We start from the raw sequence: 17,376 nt of genomic DNA, 5'->3' as shown, positions 1-17,376 counted from the left end.
TGAAGTCAACATTGGCCATTGCTGACTGGCCCTTTTTGGTCATATTGCCTGCCTCAGAGATAATGTCCCTGCACACCATGCTCTGAAGATCGGACTTGAGGACAGGAAGGGATACGGCCTGGTCACAGACTGGTGATGGCTATGCGGGCATCTGCCATTAAATTGACTGCACCAGATCAGCAATAATCCTGTGGAGCTCTTGGACACCCAGACCAAAGCCATACAGTGTGCTTACAGACACTAGGCACTACAGACCTCCACTGTATAGGCATGTGGTTGCAAACATCCTGCTGCATATGAAAATCAAAACAGGACAGGCAAGTCCCACCGTAGAAAACCTCCACTATGGGAAAACACATACCACAGTGCTGACAGCCTGTATCAACTAGGCTAGAATACAGACTACAAAATTACTTTTCCTAGGTGTTACTGCTTCAAATCCACTGAAAAGAATGAGCTAAAGAATGGAAAATGTGTTGAGGGAGATTAGGGGAAAAAAAAACATTTAATAACATTAAATTATCATGTAACTTGTTTCAAAAGTCCCTCATGGAGAGTGTCAGGTAAACTGAGCTTCCTTCATGGTGTCCTATCTAACTCAATAGCCCAATGACAATGCCTGATTATACCCATGACTTTGCTCCCTTCACATAACACCCATTCATGCCTGTCCCCAGAAGCATATTTGGGTATATGGGTCAGAACCTGAGACCCTTCACATCCTATTCCTTGCAGAGAGGCACAGGTGTATGATTGGACTTCCTGACCATGAGGTTCAGATATTGAACTAGCATTCTGCTTGCTTCACAAGGTTATTGAAGGTCTGAAATAGCCTCTCTCCCACTGACAGGATTGGCCTAACCAGCTCAGCCTCTTTCCCACCTGACCCTCCTCTTGGCTCCCTCCAATGCATCCTTTCACTCGGAACAAATGATGATACATTCATGGCTGGATTCCGTACCCACTTTCACCTCTCTTTGTTCTCTCCTTATCTTCTCTCTTGGGCTGCAAAACTCTTGCTGTCAGTCTCAACTAATGGTCTGGCTTCTGGTTCCCAGCCATTATTCATTGGATCCACATGCAGGCAGCCGTGCAATATCCAGCAGTTTCCGGTTGGTTTTGCATGGGACAGAATTCAGAAAACAAGGTATGGACAACAGGACATGAGATAGGATAAATGGATGTCCCACTGTTGTGAGTTCCAGCAGCAATATGCTTCCTGGTATCATCATTCTCATCTTGGAGGCAGCTATTTGATGACAGATATGCACGTTGAACTGACAATTTGTGTAAAACAAGACTAAACTGCATCAAAATATATTCCTTGCTGTCATGTTCATATAGTCTGAGCTTTTACCACAGCAGGCCTAGATAGGTGCCTGAAGATCTGGGACTGTGGACCAGGCCAGGAAAGATATCCCTTGTGAGTGCAGGAATTTTGTGTCGTCTACTAAGGGTGAAACACAGACCCTCAACAACATTACAATATAAACTGCTTGTTTCTTCCTAATGGCATATACCTCTTGGAAATCTGCTCAGTCATGGACTGAATCTGCTCAGTCATGGACTGGGAGAGGGGTATGCCAGTTACAGTTGAGGTAAGCAGCATTTCTGATGCTATATCTTCACAGATTAATCATCCAGTTAGGGTTACAATCAATGGTGGGGTCTCATGATCCTGCAGCAGTGGGAGGGAAAGGTTTAAGATTAAGCATAAAACTACTTTACTGTACCAGTGGGAGTGGGTAGATTCTCAGAGCAAGGGTCTGTGGTTTTCTTAGTGAAGATCTTACTGCATGCTTGTTAAGGCTTGGGTATCAGAAGATTCCGTTTGGGCCTTGGCCTGTATTATACAACCAGTGACAGAGAGAAGAGGCCTTCTTCATTGATAGTTCACTTCCTCTTTGCCCTTAGAGCCTTTACCAGGATACGTTGTCTTTAGACAATAGGTGACATTTTCAAAAGCACCTAAGTAACTTAGGCTCCTAAGTGCCTAAGTCATTTTTGAAAATTGGACTTACACTGTTAAGTCACTGAGGGTATGTCTGCACACTGAGTGGCAGTGAGTCTCAGAGCCTGAGTCCAAAGACTCAGACTGGCAGGGCTCACACTACGCTGCTAAAAAAAGCTGTGCAGATTTTATGACTCAGGATGGATCTCAGACTCTGAAGCTCGCATCCAACCCTAGGCTTCAGGGCTTGAGCTCTAGCTGGAGCCACAATGTCTACACAGCTATTTTTAGCCCCATAGTGCAAGCCCAAGTTGGTTGACCCAAACTCTGAGACTTGCTGCTGCAGGCTGCTGCTTGCTGTGTAGACGTATCCCTTAAGTACTACTTTACTCAATATCTTCCTTAAGTACAATCCAGTAAAGAAATAGTCATGGTTGCTCTGCATATGCAGTGGTATCTGTCCTCAAAAGTCCCTTCCCTCAGCAAAGGCTTGATTTTCAAATAAAATATATGCAAATGTGCACCTAATTTACTTGTGCAATTACTGCTGTGAGCCCTATTCTGGTACCTGTGTGAGCAAATACTTTGTTAGGGCTTGTCTACACTGGCAATTTACAGCGCTGCAACTTTCTCGCTCAGGGGTGTAAAAAAACACACCCCTGAGCGCAGCAAGTTTCAGCGCGAGGAAGTGCCATTGTAGACTGTGCACCAGCACTGGCAGCCACGCTCCCAGCACTGGTAGGGGAGATTGGTTTTTTTGGAGCACCGGGAGAGCTGTCTCCCAGAGCTGTGCTGTGACCACACAAGCCACGTTAAAGTGCTGCCACGGCAGCTAGCCCTTAGATTCACCTAATTTAGGCTCGAAATGACAGACAATGTGTTTTGACATTTCTATCAACATACCAAAATAATGTTAATATTTAAACACAATATGCTGATCTACAATAACCCTTTCACATCATACATGTACAATAAGCTGGGAATTTTGTTCTCCTATCTTTATAAGAAATATACAATCAAGGAAATACCATACACACATTTGCATTTGGGATTCATTTGAATAAATATTTTACTTGATCTTCCTGCTGAAATCACAGCATGCAATTTCTCACCCTACCTGGATATCCCCAATCTTCTGTCCAATCATTGTAGAATAATACAATCAATCAGAGACCTCACAGGGAAAGTAAGTTTTCTTGCATAAGCTCCCCTTTTTCCTCCAAGGTACTAAAAATACTCCACTGTTATGAACACTAGTTTCTAGGCTAGAATTACATGCAATAACTACAGCCTACAAAATCTTTTGACTGATCCAATGAAGTTAGTTACACAGACATGTTCACTTGTAGTCACGAAAGCTATAATAAAACTAATCTGTACAATACTGCATTTTAAAAGGGTTTAAAATATCGTTCTTTTCTAAGACATGACTACAAAAATGTTGTTTGCCAGTCCATATTTAATGTCTCTCAATAATCTACATATAAAATGTACCAGGATAAAAGATAAATAGTATCTTTTTTTCTGACTGCCCACCCTGCAAACTCAACCTGGGAACTGAAAATCAAGCTACATTTTTTCTTTCTTGTGCTTTATCACCTGTGAGAGAGATTCCACTGATCACATTTTGCCCTCAGAGACAGCTGTACGACCCATTGCTTTTCAATGTAGTTGCGTGGTGTAAATGACTGCCTTGTAATTTGAACTTAATAAGCAATTCTGTTTATGATGCACAAGGAGGAACAGAATCCAATTCTGTCTCTCAGCTTTATTGGGTCTGCAGAATAAAAAGTAGTAAAAACTTAATTAAAGTAATTAAATCCAACTCTGAATACACACCAGGAACAGATCTGTTGAATATAAATGTGTCATTTTTACATTTGTCAGCTGTCTCTTTAGGGTCTCTACTTAAGTTCATGTTTATGGGGGTTCAGCAGTGTAACAATATAAAAAACGCTTGACTATAAGGAAACAGCATCTTTTTAATCTCAGTCTTAGGGCTTGTCTATCTACAGGTTTTGCACCACTTTAACTATACCAGTTTTGAAGCAGATGCAGTGAAAGCAATACAGCTCCCTAATGTGAGTGCAGTTATACTTGTATAAAGGAGCTCATTCTGGTATAGTTCAAGAGGAATAAGCTATACTGGTATAAACACCTTTATATACCAGTATAACTGCTTCCACACTAGGAAGTGTACCATTTTAAATATATCACTGTAAAATCACACCAGTAACCAAACTAGCTAATCAGTACAAGAACTCTATGTAGACCAGGCCTTAGAAGTACAGAATCAATTAGTAAGACTTGGAGATATTTAAAACTTATTATATTTATATAATGAATGCAACCAAAGCTCAAAATTCCCAGTCTGACATGATGAAGTACTTGCCAAAAACATGAGGCATTTAAAGCAAAATTAAAATCATAATTAGCTCTTAAGTATGTTTGCCTTGATTAGGTTCCTGCTTTCTGTGATATTAGGCAGAGATATATTTGTACTGTATCGTGAGACTGACTTTTATGTTTAATTTGTGTAATTTGTGTTTGGTAACAGAATGTCCCTTGTAAATCAATTGCTGCATTCCAGCCTTTCTTAAAATGATAAGTAAAAATTAAGCCATTTCCACTGAGGTACCACCAAGATAAATTTGCTTCCATCCAGAAATCTTCAAATCAATGCTGTAGTATCATCTGACTTAAAGGAATACTCAGCAAGTCCTTTAATCACTATTTCTAGATCCTGAGACATTGTTAATTTCATTTGAAGATTTCAGTGTTTTGCAATACCCCTGAGAAAGGATTAAAGTCTGCTCTACAACAACTATAAGTTTTAGGTAAAGGCTCAAATGGACAACAGACGCAGTCTAATTGTTCTCAGGTGAAGACTCACATGGAACAAATCAAGCTCATCTAGGATAACTGATTTAATGCATATCTTTCATTCCCCCAGGGCTGCAAACTATTACCACTTGTTGCAGTAATTATTATTCATAATATTCTAGCCTGCCTCAGAAATGTTTGCTCAATTATTTATACATCAAGCCTTTGAGCTTGGAAAGTAAGTACATAGTGGGCTTCTGTAGATGCTTTGTTCTACTGTTATCTCATGTTGACTAAGTAGTGCATATCTGCATATGCAAATCAGGAAATTGGACGCAAAATTACCTTATATACATAAATCCATTGATCTGTTAATCTATCTAAGGATGTTCATGGAAGAGGATGCAGGCTCCCCTAGCAGCCCGCAGGCCAAAACGTCTCACCTCTTCTCCCATAGCATCAAGACAAGCTGTAAGAGCATATTCAAGTAGCTTTATGGAGCTACCACTGGACTCCCCTCACTTCAAGAAGCACGTTATCTTCTGCTGAGTGGGAACAGGGAGAGTGAGACACCAAGCAAGAGCAAATAAGAACCAAAAATAAAATTTTAAACCATTAATAAAAATAAGAGAGCAAGAGAGAGAGAGGGAGAGTCAGAAAAGCATTAGAGGGAGCAAAAAGTGGAAAACGGGGCACATCCATCCGTCGTAGGGGATGGTAGCTCCACAAGAAAAAAAAATTGGGGGGCACTATCCCAGCCACAACTATTAGCCACAGAAATAAACTGAGAGCAAATCAGGCTCCCACACAGAACCACCCTATCAAATGTAGGTGGCAATCAGCTCTGAGAAGTCATTGCGATAAATTGTTACTCAAACACGAAATAAAATGCTTTCTTTGTCATTAAAAGATAGCATTTAGGATTACTGTATTCTGGTTGACCCATTGGTACGATAATATTCAAGACAACTGGTGGCAAAGCTGCATTGTTTATCAAACCATATTAAAAAATAACATTCATTTGATTATTATTTCATAAGAAAAATAGCTACTGACAAAGCAAATATAACGACTTCATTGTCGACGGACACACAATCTGCCATTCAGGTGCTTTACGTAGAAAGGGAGTGGACAGAGGTATAGTTGATTCACACTGCTTTTTGTCAGTAACAGAAAATATTACTAGCTCTTTTTGCTTTGCTTAATTTCTCCCAGTTGTTCTTCCTTTAGCATTCTTTGTTTAATTTCTATAATATATATTTTTAATTTTTTTCTCTTTAGGCTCCCTTGATTTTTCTGAAGGCCATTACCTTTCACCTCCACTATGCACAATCCAGACACCTCTCCCCAAAGCACTGCCTGATTTGTTATATGCGGGAGAAAAAATGAATTGCACAAAAAGTTTTCCAGTATTTCTGTTTCAACTTTTTAAACCAAACAGCAAGTGAAAGACTCTGGTGACACTGTAAGTGGATACTTCTGTGATGAGAGGAATGGAGAGAAACAAAAAATTAAATTTGGCATGTGACAGTGGGAAACTTGCTTTCTCAATGTCTTTACAATCTGGCCTCCCACCAATTCAGGAGAATCCCATCTGCAGTAAAACCAATCCCTCATATTAAAAATATCTTAAATCACACCACTCAAAATCACAAGATTGGCTTAAATCCAGGAGATTTAAATTTGGGGCTAATTTGTATTTATCCTCTGGTTTCTGAGCCATTAGGGTATACTCGTGACATTTTCAAGATTTTCTCCACAACCACGAGGATTTTTTTTTTTTTAAATGAAAGCTGAGATTTTTACATATTCAGAAGGGTTCAGGAGTCAGGGTTATAAGAAAATCATCCAATATCACAAGGCTCATAATAGAATCACAACATTTTGCAACACTAATAGGCTGTTTCTTTGTTCTTAAAACTTTTCTGGTGGCACCAACAAAAATATCTTAAAACCGACTGGGACAAAATGTTTCCTGCCGCCAGAAAATTGCTGCTATGCAGTACAGATGTGATCACACCCAAGTTGTGGTGAAAACCGAATGCAACACATATCCTGGAATATCTTACTTCTCAATTAAGACATCTGGTTTCTAGAACAGACATCATCATATTTTCATGTCTCCATTAATCCAATCTCCAGTTGCATCAAACTACATATCATCCTAGCTATCTATTACAAGGGTGATTCTATTGCAGAGTCTCCCTCAATTAAGCATCCTAGAATGTACAGCTGTGTAGCTCTTTATTTGCACACACACACTTGATATGGAATAGGGAGCATTACCTTCCCTAAGAAAGTTAAAGCGGTGAATCCTGTAATATTGATAATGTGAAAGATATAGATAAAAGGGTATGGAATTTAAAAGAATGTCTCCAAAAACAGATTATAAAGAGAGAATCTCCTTTTAGCCCTAAAATAAAGCAACATGCACATACTTCAGGAGTACAAATTGGCTCCATCCATTCAAGGAACTGTTCCAGCCTGTCCAACATAGATTGACTGGCATCACAAAAAACATTTAAAGCCATTGTTTCTTAAAGTTTTTTCTTTAATAGGAAAAAATTACAAAAGAAAAGAAACAGCTGATCTCCTAGACAAACCCCGGAAGCAAACTGTCATGTTCTCTTGTCTAACATTTACAATGGAATTCTGACTAGAGATTAGGGTACTTTTAAATCTATTGTAGTTCAGGATATGATGTTAGAGTTTAGGGGACAGGGATAGTTTAGTCCACAACATCTATTCATCAGCGCAAAGGAGAGCAAGAACTGGAATTAAGAAAACTTTCATATTCCACACTTTTGGATTATTCCTTATGCTGAACTAGCTCATCTTTTGTGTATTACAACTCTTTCACCTGTATTACAACTTTAAACTCTATGACAAACAAATACCACGGAATTTAGTTCCATTAGAAGATGAATACACACACAAGGCTGACTCACTCTCACCACCCTGCAGACAGCGGCTAAATTTTATATCAAGCCTATTTTAGACACCACCAAAAATGATATTTAACACCTTTCACCTAAATTATATCACTACCTACTTCACTAGTGATTTAAATAACCACAGATAAATTGAAGAGAATTTGAAGTGAATACCAGGCTTGCCAAAAACCCCAAAATAAACAAAGAAATTAAAATATTCAAAGCCAATTAACTAGTCTTCTTACCTTGTTCTTTTATCTGACGAATTTGCTTCACAGTTTCTTTCAAGATTGCACATTTGTCAGGTTTAAAGTTAAAGTTGTCAATATCATTAATATTTGCAAAAATCAGCTCTGCAAGTTCTTCTATGTATTTATTCTCCTGCTCACGATTACGTTTCTCAGTGCTTCTTTTAGGGCTGAAAGACGAGTTTAAAATGTGTTATTTTTAACAACTGTTTGTTCACCTTCTGATGACTGACAGTTCAAAGTTGAGATTAGGATCTTGAAGAAGATTTAACATCAAAGAAATAAAACAAAAAACACCTCATCGACCTACTCTTTCTTGAGTAGAAATGTCCACGTTAGAACAAACAAATTAGCTCAAAAGTGAACAAAAAGTCCACTTGTTTGTTCCCAAGCAGTCAGCTTTTGGAGATGGGGTTCAAAATTTAAAAAAAAAATATGGAAAAAAAATTTAAACAAAAACACAAATGCACCTCCCTGCCATGTTAAGAATTCAAGGAAAACAACATTTTGTTAGTACATGAGAAAGTGAAACTGCCCAGAAACAAAAGTTAAACCAACTAACCTATTTCCATTGTCCGACCCATGTGAAAGGCAATGATTAACCACTCGCATAAATGCTGAATACTAAGTTGGGTTTTAAAATTCTTTCAGTTTTAATAAAGTACCATATATACTCGATCATAAGCTGGTTCGTTTATAAGCCAACCCCTCCCGTACCCCCCCGCAAGATGGATAAGTAAAAATGGCAAATTTTTATGACCCATTCATAAGCCAACCTTATAATTCAGGGGTCGCCAAACTTTGGCTCCCAGCCTATCAGGATAAGCCACTAGCGGGCCAAGACCATTTGTTTACCTCGAGCATTGCAGGCATGGAGGTAAACGTAAGTAAACAAAATGTCCTGGCACACCAGCAACTTACCCTGATGAGCGGGGACAGCAACCGGTGGGGAAATTTGGGTGGCGGGGGGAGGGGGCGGAAGAAGCTGGGGGTTAGGGGAGTAACCCCTGTGACCACCCCCCCACATGACCCCACCCCAACCCGGGACCTCCCCACATGACCGCTCCCCACGTAATCCCTCCCATAGGCCAGGATCCCCACACTCTCCCCATCCCATCCCGTCCCACCTTACCTGGGGTGGGCCGGGGAGGATGTCTCTGGCCTGGCCGGAGCTGCTCCGGGAAGCCGGGAGGTGCGGCTGCAGCCTGCCAGTCCCAGAGCTGCTATAGCTGCTTCGGAGGTTTGGAGGAGAGCAGCGTGGCCAGAAGAGGAGAGACTCTGGCCCTGCCTCTTCCCTTCTTCTCTGCTGCCTCTCCTTGCCCTCTCTCTTGTGAGGGTGGGGGCGGCGCTGTGTCCCACCTCTCCCACTCTTTATACCCATTCATAAGCCGAATCCCCTTCTCTGATGCTTCCCTTTTTTACTAAAAACAAAATTCGGCTTATGAACGTGTATATACGGTAATTGAGGTCATTTTTTATTATTTTATGTCAAAAATCTCTAAAATTTCAATAAAAGACAAAAGGGCAAATCCTACACTGTAGTTTGAAATGACTGAAGAATTCCTCTTCATAGTGAGTGCCAGAGAAAGCTATTTACTCAAGCTACCCCGTCTTTATCCAGATAGCAACATGACCTGTACCTCCTTTGCATGAGCGGGGAAAAATATATTAGATTTATTACAAGGGTCAACAGCTTAGATTTGTCTGAATGGAATAGTTGTGTAGTGACTCCCTGCTGGAATAAGAATTTAGTTGGCCATTGCCTAATGAGTGTGAAAAGTGTGTGGACTTATTTATTACCTATAAGAAAAAAATATAAAGATTGATTACTTACCTTGCAGTAACTGTGATTCTTTTGTCTGTGTGGCTCCCACGCTAGATGTGCATGCATGAGATTGGCATCTTTGAACAGCAGCATCTGTGGGGGCTACACTCAAACCCATGGAGGTAAATTTGGGCCCCTTGTCCCCATTTCACTTTACTTACACAGATATTTTGGCCGATTCTCTGAGCGCAGGGCCCCAATAAAATTGTCCCCGCCTTTCCTTTCATCAGCCCTGGCTGACCCTATGCCCTGCATGCCCCCAGGCCCCTCAGCCAACGGGTATAAAGGGCACAGCGGCCACAACAGTCCCTCAGTTCCCTCACCAATTCAGAATCTCAGCAAATGAGTCTCTGAAATAGGAGACATAAAGGGTAGGTCACGGGGTCCCCACACACATCTTGAAGAACACAGTTACTGCAAGGTAAGTAACTGTTCTCTTCTTTTCATATATTTGTCCATGTGGATCCCACTGTAGGTGACTGGCAGTACCCCCATCGGAAAGGTGGGACTGAAGAGTCCTAGCTGCCACTAACTAAATGATTTCAATGCTGCCGTCCCAAAGCTGGTACCTGATCTTGCAGCCAAGTCATAGGTGCAGAGCTTAAGTGAGAGGGGACTACTCAAAGTAGCCACCTTGCAGATCTCAAATATGGAAATATTTCTGAAACATGCATAAAAGATAGCTTGAGCTTTAGTTGAATGTGCCCTAATGTCTGGTGGCAGGGGTATGCCAGACATGTGGTAGCAGATTGAAGTGAGCTGGGTAATCCATTTAGAAATTCTCTGAGAGAAGATGACTTGCCCTTTAGCAGCACTATTTCAAACAACAAACAAGACTGAGGGAAAGTCTAAAAGACTTTGTCCTATAAATAAACATCTGCATTTCGCTAGGAAAGACTGGGATTTTGAAAAGAACACTAGAAGATTAATTACCTGGTTTAAAAGAAATCTGAAACAACTCTTGGAATAACTTTAGGATGAGGTCTCAACATGACCTTGTCTCAGTGAAACAGGGTAGAAGGAGCAGGATCCAGCCATGAGGGCTTGGCGTTCACTGACCCAGTTGGCTGATGTAACAGCCAGTAAAAAAAGGCAGTTCTGAGAATAAGAAGGTGAAGAGAACATTCAGAAAAAGGTTCATAGGGACGCCTCATAGGACCAATGAGGATGATGTTGAGATGCCTAAGAGAGAGGGGGACTTCCTAACCGATGAATATTTTCCACAATATATTCTACTTGTGGAGGGCTTCGTACTTTGCAATAGAATTTCTCATATCTGTAGTGAACATTCTCTGCCATTAGCACTTAGCAGCCAACATGTAGACTCCTAGGTGCTGTGAGATTTTGGGTCTGGTTATAGAATTTGTCCCCAGTTCTGAGATATATGTGGACAGTCCAGAAGTGCTACTGGGTGCTGAGTTGACATTTTAAGAGTTGCGGAGTCAGTACCAGATTGAGTAGGTATCAAAGCAGCCCTAGGGCCTTTTGGTGGTGAGCCAAACACTGAACCAATGTTGCTTGTTTCTGTAGCATCGAAGGGCTTTGCTCAGTTCTCAGGAACAGAGTGAAGGCAAACAGATCTTCTTAGGCTTTCCCTTTCTTTGGAGAAGAAGATAGTTGCCAGGAACAATGTTTGGTCCACTGCTGTGATCTATCTTGTCTCAGTGCAATACCAGTCTTTAGTGCTTTGGAGTAGCCACAGGTGCTAAGGTGGTCTTTGGCAGCCATGGGTTTTGACTTGTCAATGTTGCCAGGTTCGACTTCTTATTATACCAGTCTTGGGAGTTGGATCCTGGCTGATAGGGACACAGAGAGATTGAAACTTGGAAGTAGAAGGTCCCATCTTAAGAGATTGATGCCTGTTCTTCTAGGTCAAAACTGTCTTTCATAGATTGGTCCGGCATACATAATATCAGCAGAATGTCCATGGATTTTCTTGTTCTTGAGAAGGATCAGTGGACAGGGCTCTGGTCAGGCACACAGCTCTCACTGGCTCAAAATTAATCATGGTTGTAACAATCTAAAAGGGTCGGTGAGACTGTCACAAGACGGGCAGGTTGGAAGCCTGAAGTCTGAGTCCACCATTGAAGTGATTGTGACACAGCACACCAAGGAGGAAAAAGGGGAGTTTGTTTGTTTGCTTGGGGGTTGTTGTTTTTTGGGAAGGAATACATTTAAGGAAAAGTTTTTTTAAGAAAAACAAAAAAGGGGAGATTTATAGGAAAATTAACCCCAACTGGTTAAATTTATAGAAAATGTGCTATGGATAAAGAAATAACACAATAGGAAATCTTAGAGGCAATAGGAAGAATAAAAAGTGGTAAAATTCCAGGATCTGATGGCTTTGCAGGTGAAGTTTACAAGGTATTTAATAAGGTATCCTTCTGGGGTACCTTCAATGCCATTCCGTTAGGGAAGAAACTTCCACAAACCTATGAAAAGAAGCTGTTTTCCCTAAAATTGAAAAAGACCTTACCTTATGCAGCTCTTATAGACTCATGACATAAACAACTTAACAAAAGTACTAGTGAGCCAACTGCAGTCCATACTCTCAGTTTATATAAACTAGGGCTGTCAAGCAATGAAAAAAATTAATCGCACTGTTAAACAATAGAATACCATTTATTTAAATATTTTTGGATCTTTTCTACATTTTCAAATACAGTAATTCCTTGCTTAACATTGTAGTTATGTTCCTGAAAAATGCAACTTTAAGCAAAATGATGTTAAACAAATCCAATTTCCCCATAAGAATAAATGTAAATGGGGGGTTAGGTTCCAGGGAAATTTTTTTCACCAGACAATATATATACACACACACAATACTGTACACAGCAACGATGACTGTGAAGCTCGGTTGAGGTGGTGAAGTTAGAGGGTGGAAGAGGGTGGGATACCTTACTGCTAAATGATGAACTAGCATTCAGCTGAGCCCTCAAGAGTTAATACATTGTTGTTAATGTAGCCTCACACTCTACAAGGCTGCATGAATGGAGAGAGGGGAGACAGCATGGCAGACAAGACACACATCCTGTGTGTGGGGGAGAGAGAGATGTGCATTGCCCCTTTAAGTTTGCTGACCCCACTCTAAGTACACTGCCCTTTTAAGTATATTAGGAAGTTGAGACAGCAGCTGCGGCTAGCAAGCTCTCTCCTCCCTGAGCCCTGTCATGTCCCCACCCTGCTCTATATGGAGAAGGGATAAGTGGGGGGCAGAGCAAGGGGGAAGGGGGACACCCTGACATTAGCCTCCTTCTTTCTCCCCCCCTCCTGCAAGCAAGCAGGAGGCTCCCGGGAGCAGCTCCAAGGCAGAGGGCAGGACCAGCACATGGCAGTGGGGGGAGGGACAGCTGACCTGCCAGCAATTGATAGCCTTCTGGGCAGCTGCCACACAGGGAACTTAGGGGAGTGGGGAGCTGATGGGGGAACCTGCCAGTCCACGCTGGTTCCAAGCCCCCACCAGCTGGCTGCAACGGGCTGCTCTTCCTGCAACCAGTGGACAAAGCAGGTGGCTGCCAAACAACGTTATAAGGGAGCATTCCACAACTTTAAACGAGCATGTTCCCTAATTGATCAGCAACATAATAACAAAACAACGTTAACTGGGACATTAGGAAAAACTTTTTCACTAGGAGGGTGGTGAAACACTGGAATGCGTTACCTAGGGAGGTGGTGGAATCCCCTTCCTTAGAAGTTTTTAAGGTCAGGCTTGACAAAGCCCTGGCTGGGATGATTTAGTTGGGATTGGTCCTGCTCTGGGCAGGTGGTTGGACTAGATGGCCTCCACAGGTCCCTTCCAACTCTGTTATTCTATATTTCTATGACTTTAAGTGAGGAGTTACTGTATATTAATTTCAATTACAACACAGAATACAAAGTGTACAGTGCTCACTTTATATTTATTTTTAATTATGAATTATTTGCACTGTAAATACTAGAAGAAATAGTATTTTTCAATTCACCTAATACAAGCACTGTAGTGCAGTCTTTTTATAATTAAAGTTGAATTTACAAATGTAGAATTATATACAAAAAGTAACTGCATTCAAAAACAAAACAATGTAAAACTTTAGAGCCTACAAGTCCACTCAGTCCTACTTCAGCCAATCACTCAGACAAACAAGTTTTACAATTTGCAGGAGATAATGTAAACAAGAAGCGGGCAGCAATGTTACCTGAAGTGAGAACACTGTTGTAGCCGGTGTCACAAGATATTTACATGCCAGATGCGCTAAATACTCATATGTCCCCTTTATGCTTCAACCACCATTCCAGAAGACATGCGTCCATGCTGATCACGGGTTCTGCTCGATAATGATCCAAAGCAGAGTGGACCGACGCATGTTCATTTTCATCATCTGAGTCAGATGCCACCAGCAGAAGGTTGATTTTCTTTTTTGGTAGTTCAGGTTCTGCAGTTTTCACATTGGAGTGTTGCTCTTTTAAGACTTCTGAAAGCATGCTCCATACCCTCTCCCGCTCAGATTTTAAACCTTGGGTTGAGTGCTGTAGCTATCTTTAGAAATCTCACATTGGAACCTTCTTTGCATTTTGCCAAATCTGCAGTGAAAGTATTCTTAAAACGAACATGTGCTGTGTCATCATCCAACATAATTATAACATGAAATATATGGCAGAATGCGGGTAAAACACAGAGCCGGAGACATACAATTCTCCCCCAAGGAGTTCAATCACAAATTTAATTAACACATTATATTTTTAAAGAGCATCATCAGCATGGAAGCATGTCCTTTGGAATGGTGGCTGAAACATGAAGGGGCCTACGAATGTTTAGCATATCTGGTACATAAATACTTTGCAATGCCAGCTACAAAAGTGCCATGCAAACGGCTGTTCTCACTTTCAGGTGACATTGTAAATAAGAAGCAGGCAGCAATATCTCCCATAAATGTAAACAAACTTGTTTGTCTTAGCAATCGGCTGAACAACAAGTAGGACTGAGTGGACTTGTAGGCTCTAAAGATTTACATTGTTTTATTTTTGACTGTAGTTATATAACAAAAAAATTCTACATTTGTGAGTTACACTTTCATGACTAAGAGACTGCACTACAGTACTCATATGAGGTGAATTGAAAAATACTATTTCTTTTATCATTTTTACAGTGCAAATATTTGTCATCAAAAATAATAATATAAAGTGAGCACTGTACACTTTGTATTCTGTGTTGTAATGGAAATCAATATATTTGAAAATGTAGAAAAACATCCAAAATATTTAATAAATTTCAATTGGTATTTTATTTTTTTAACAGTGCGATTAATCACGATTCATTTTTTAATCGCGATTCTTTTTTTTTTAGTCAATCACATGAGTTAACTGCGATTAATCGACAGTCTTAATATAAACCCAAATCAAACTGTATTCGTTAAGGATAGATAAATATCAGACAATATTTGGAATCATCCATAATGCCAGATCAAAAAGATCTATTTTTTTTATCATCACTTGATCCACAGAAAACTTCTGATAGGACTTGAAACAAAAAGCTCTACTCTAGTCTGTCCCAGATGAACATTGGCACCTTAGTTCCTTAAATGGATACACGTTCTTTATATCAATTCAAAAGCAGTGGTGCAATTTAACAGCATTAAATCTGCCCTGTTTGAATTACACAGAAGGAGTAGGAAAAGATGTCCATTGTCTTCTTTACTTTTTGCATTGGCGATGTAGCCTTTTGCACAGCGGATAAAGAATAATGAATTTATCACAGGAATAAAACTTGAAGGAACACATCAGAAAATAGCTTTATATATGCCGATATATTATTTTTATCTAACACAAAAGTTTCCCTAAAATTAGTGTCTAAGAAAATCCATGACTTTGGGAAAGCATTTGGATTTAAAGTACATTACACCAAATCTGAAATGCTAGCTATCAATTTGCCAGATTCTCAGAAGTCATTCCTCTAGAAAACATTTGGGTACAAGAACCCTGAGAATTCAAATCTCAAACAGTGTAAAAGAGCTCTATGATTTAAATGTCAAACCACGACTTCAGCAAATGAAAAAAATCTGGAGGGCTGAGGGGGAAGTATATACTTTCTTGGTTAGGAAGAATAGTCTTAGTCAAAATGAACATTTCAGCAAGGATATCTTTCTTGGTTTCAAAATCTTTATGTAATCCTCCCAGAGAACATCCTAGGAATACAGAGGATGATGTTAAAATTTATATGAAACCAGAAAAGACCAACTGCATGCAGATATTTTGTACAGACCAATTAAAACAGGATGGACTAGCTGTTCCAAATATTGTATGGTACTAGTAAGTCAGCCAGCTCAAAGCAATGGTCAGGGGGCTGGGGCACATGACTTTCGAGGACAGGCTGAGGGAACTGGCTTGTTTAGTTTGCAGAAGAGAAGAGTGAGAGGGGATTTGATTGCAGCCTTCAACTACCTGAAGGGCAGGGGGAACCAAAGAGGATGGAGCTCGGCTGTTCTCAGTGGCAAAAGATGACAGAACAAGGAGCAATGGTCTCAAATTGCAGTGGGGGAGGTCTAGGCTGGATGTTAGGAAACACTATTTCACTAGGAGGGTGGTAAAGCACTGGAATGGGTTACCTAGGGAGGCGGTGGAATCTCCATCCTCAGAGGTTTTTAAGGCCTGGCTTGACAAAGCCCTGGCTGGGATGATTTAGTTGGTGTTGGTCCTGCTTTGAGAAGGGAGTTGGACTAGATGACCTCCTGAGGTCTCTTCCAACCCCAATCTTCTATGATTCTAGCAGTGGACTGGGGCTCTCTAACTCAGCCAAACACTAGGTCTTTATTGAACAAGAAAATTGTGGTGGTGTAACTATTGCTAGACTACCATGGATTAATTTTTAAAAATCATGCTCTCCAGAAATTTATACATATCCTTTAGCAAAGGCTACTCCATGGGTTAGGGATAGAACTAGATATAAGATAAACTTTTCTCCCTCATCAATGATACCCATTGCAAATAATCCAGATCTTAATCCAAATTATGAACCACACAGTTTTAAAGATTAGGAGAACCATGGAATGAATATTTTTGGCCAGCTACTCAGTAAAGAAACTTTTCGAACCTATTTAGAGATCAAAACTAACTTGAAATGACCCACTCTCCCTTTGTACCAGTACTTTCAAGTTAGACAGTAAGTTGTTTTATACGAAAAGCTCACGTTAGTAGAAGTGATGGTGACTGGTCAATTAGGGGAAAAAATATAACTAATTTGTATTAATCTTTACAGATAACTTTCTTAACAAAAAAATCCATATATGATACACTGGGAAAAGGACCTGGATAGACAAATTACACCAGAGGAATAGGATTTGATCTGAAAAAGAGGAACAGCAACCTCAATCTGTCGCATGGTCAAAGAATATTTCTTTAAAATACTGTTTCAATAGTTTCTTATACCAGTCAGATTTTTTTTAAAAAAAAAAAACCCACAGACATTGAATGACGATAAATGTTGTGGTGAAAGAAGTCTGTATGCATTAATGGTAGACATGCTTTCCCAAAGTAATGGTTTTCTTTAGACATTGATGTTATCTGTAAACAAATATCAACAACTGTTAGATATTTATTACCAAATGATCCTTTGGTTCTGTC

The 17,376-nt window shown here is 40.2% G+C and overlaps 1 protein-coding gene across 10 annotated transcripts in view; it reads right to left on the bottom strand.

Annotated features, from left to right (window-relative positions):
- NCOA2 (nuclear receptor coactivator 2) overlaps positions 1-17,376 on the bottom strand; it is a 255,379-nt gene that overhangs the window by 88,061 nt on the left and 149,942 nt on the right. For 9 of the 10 annotated variants that reach the window (XM_077810162.1, XM_077810156.1, XM_077810159.1 and 6 more), the window contains one exon: positions 7,953-8,125. In XM_077810162.1, coding sequence (XP_077666288.1) covers positions 7,953-8,125 — 173 coding nt within the window. Of the gene's footprint in view, positions 1-7,952; positions 8,126-9,789; positions 9,986-17,376 lie in introns of those variants that run through there. The other variant, XM_077810166.1, reaches the window with a different exon arrangement.

Source organism: Eretmochelys imbricata, chromosome 2 (assembly GCF_965152235.1).
Source record: "Eretmochelys imbricata isolate rEreImb1 chromosome 2, rEreImb1.hap1, whole genome shotgun sequence".
NCBI lineage: Eukaryota > Metazoa > Chordata > Testudines > Cheloniidae > Eretmochelys > Eretmochelys imbricata.
This window is presented reverse-complemented; position numbering and strand designations above follow the sequence as displayed.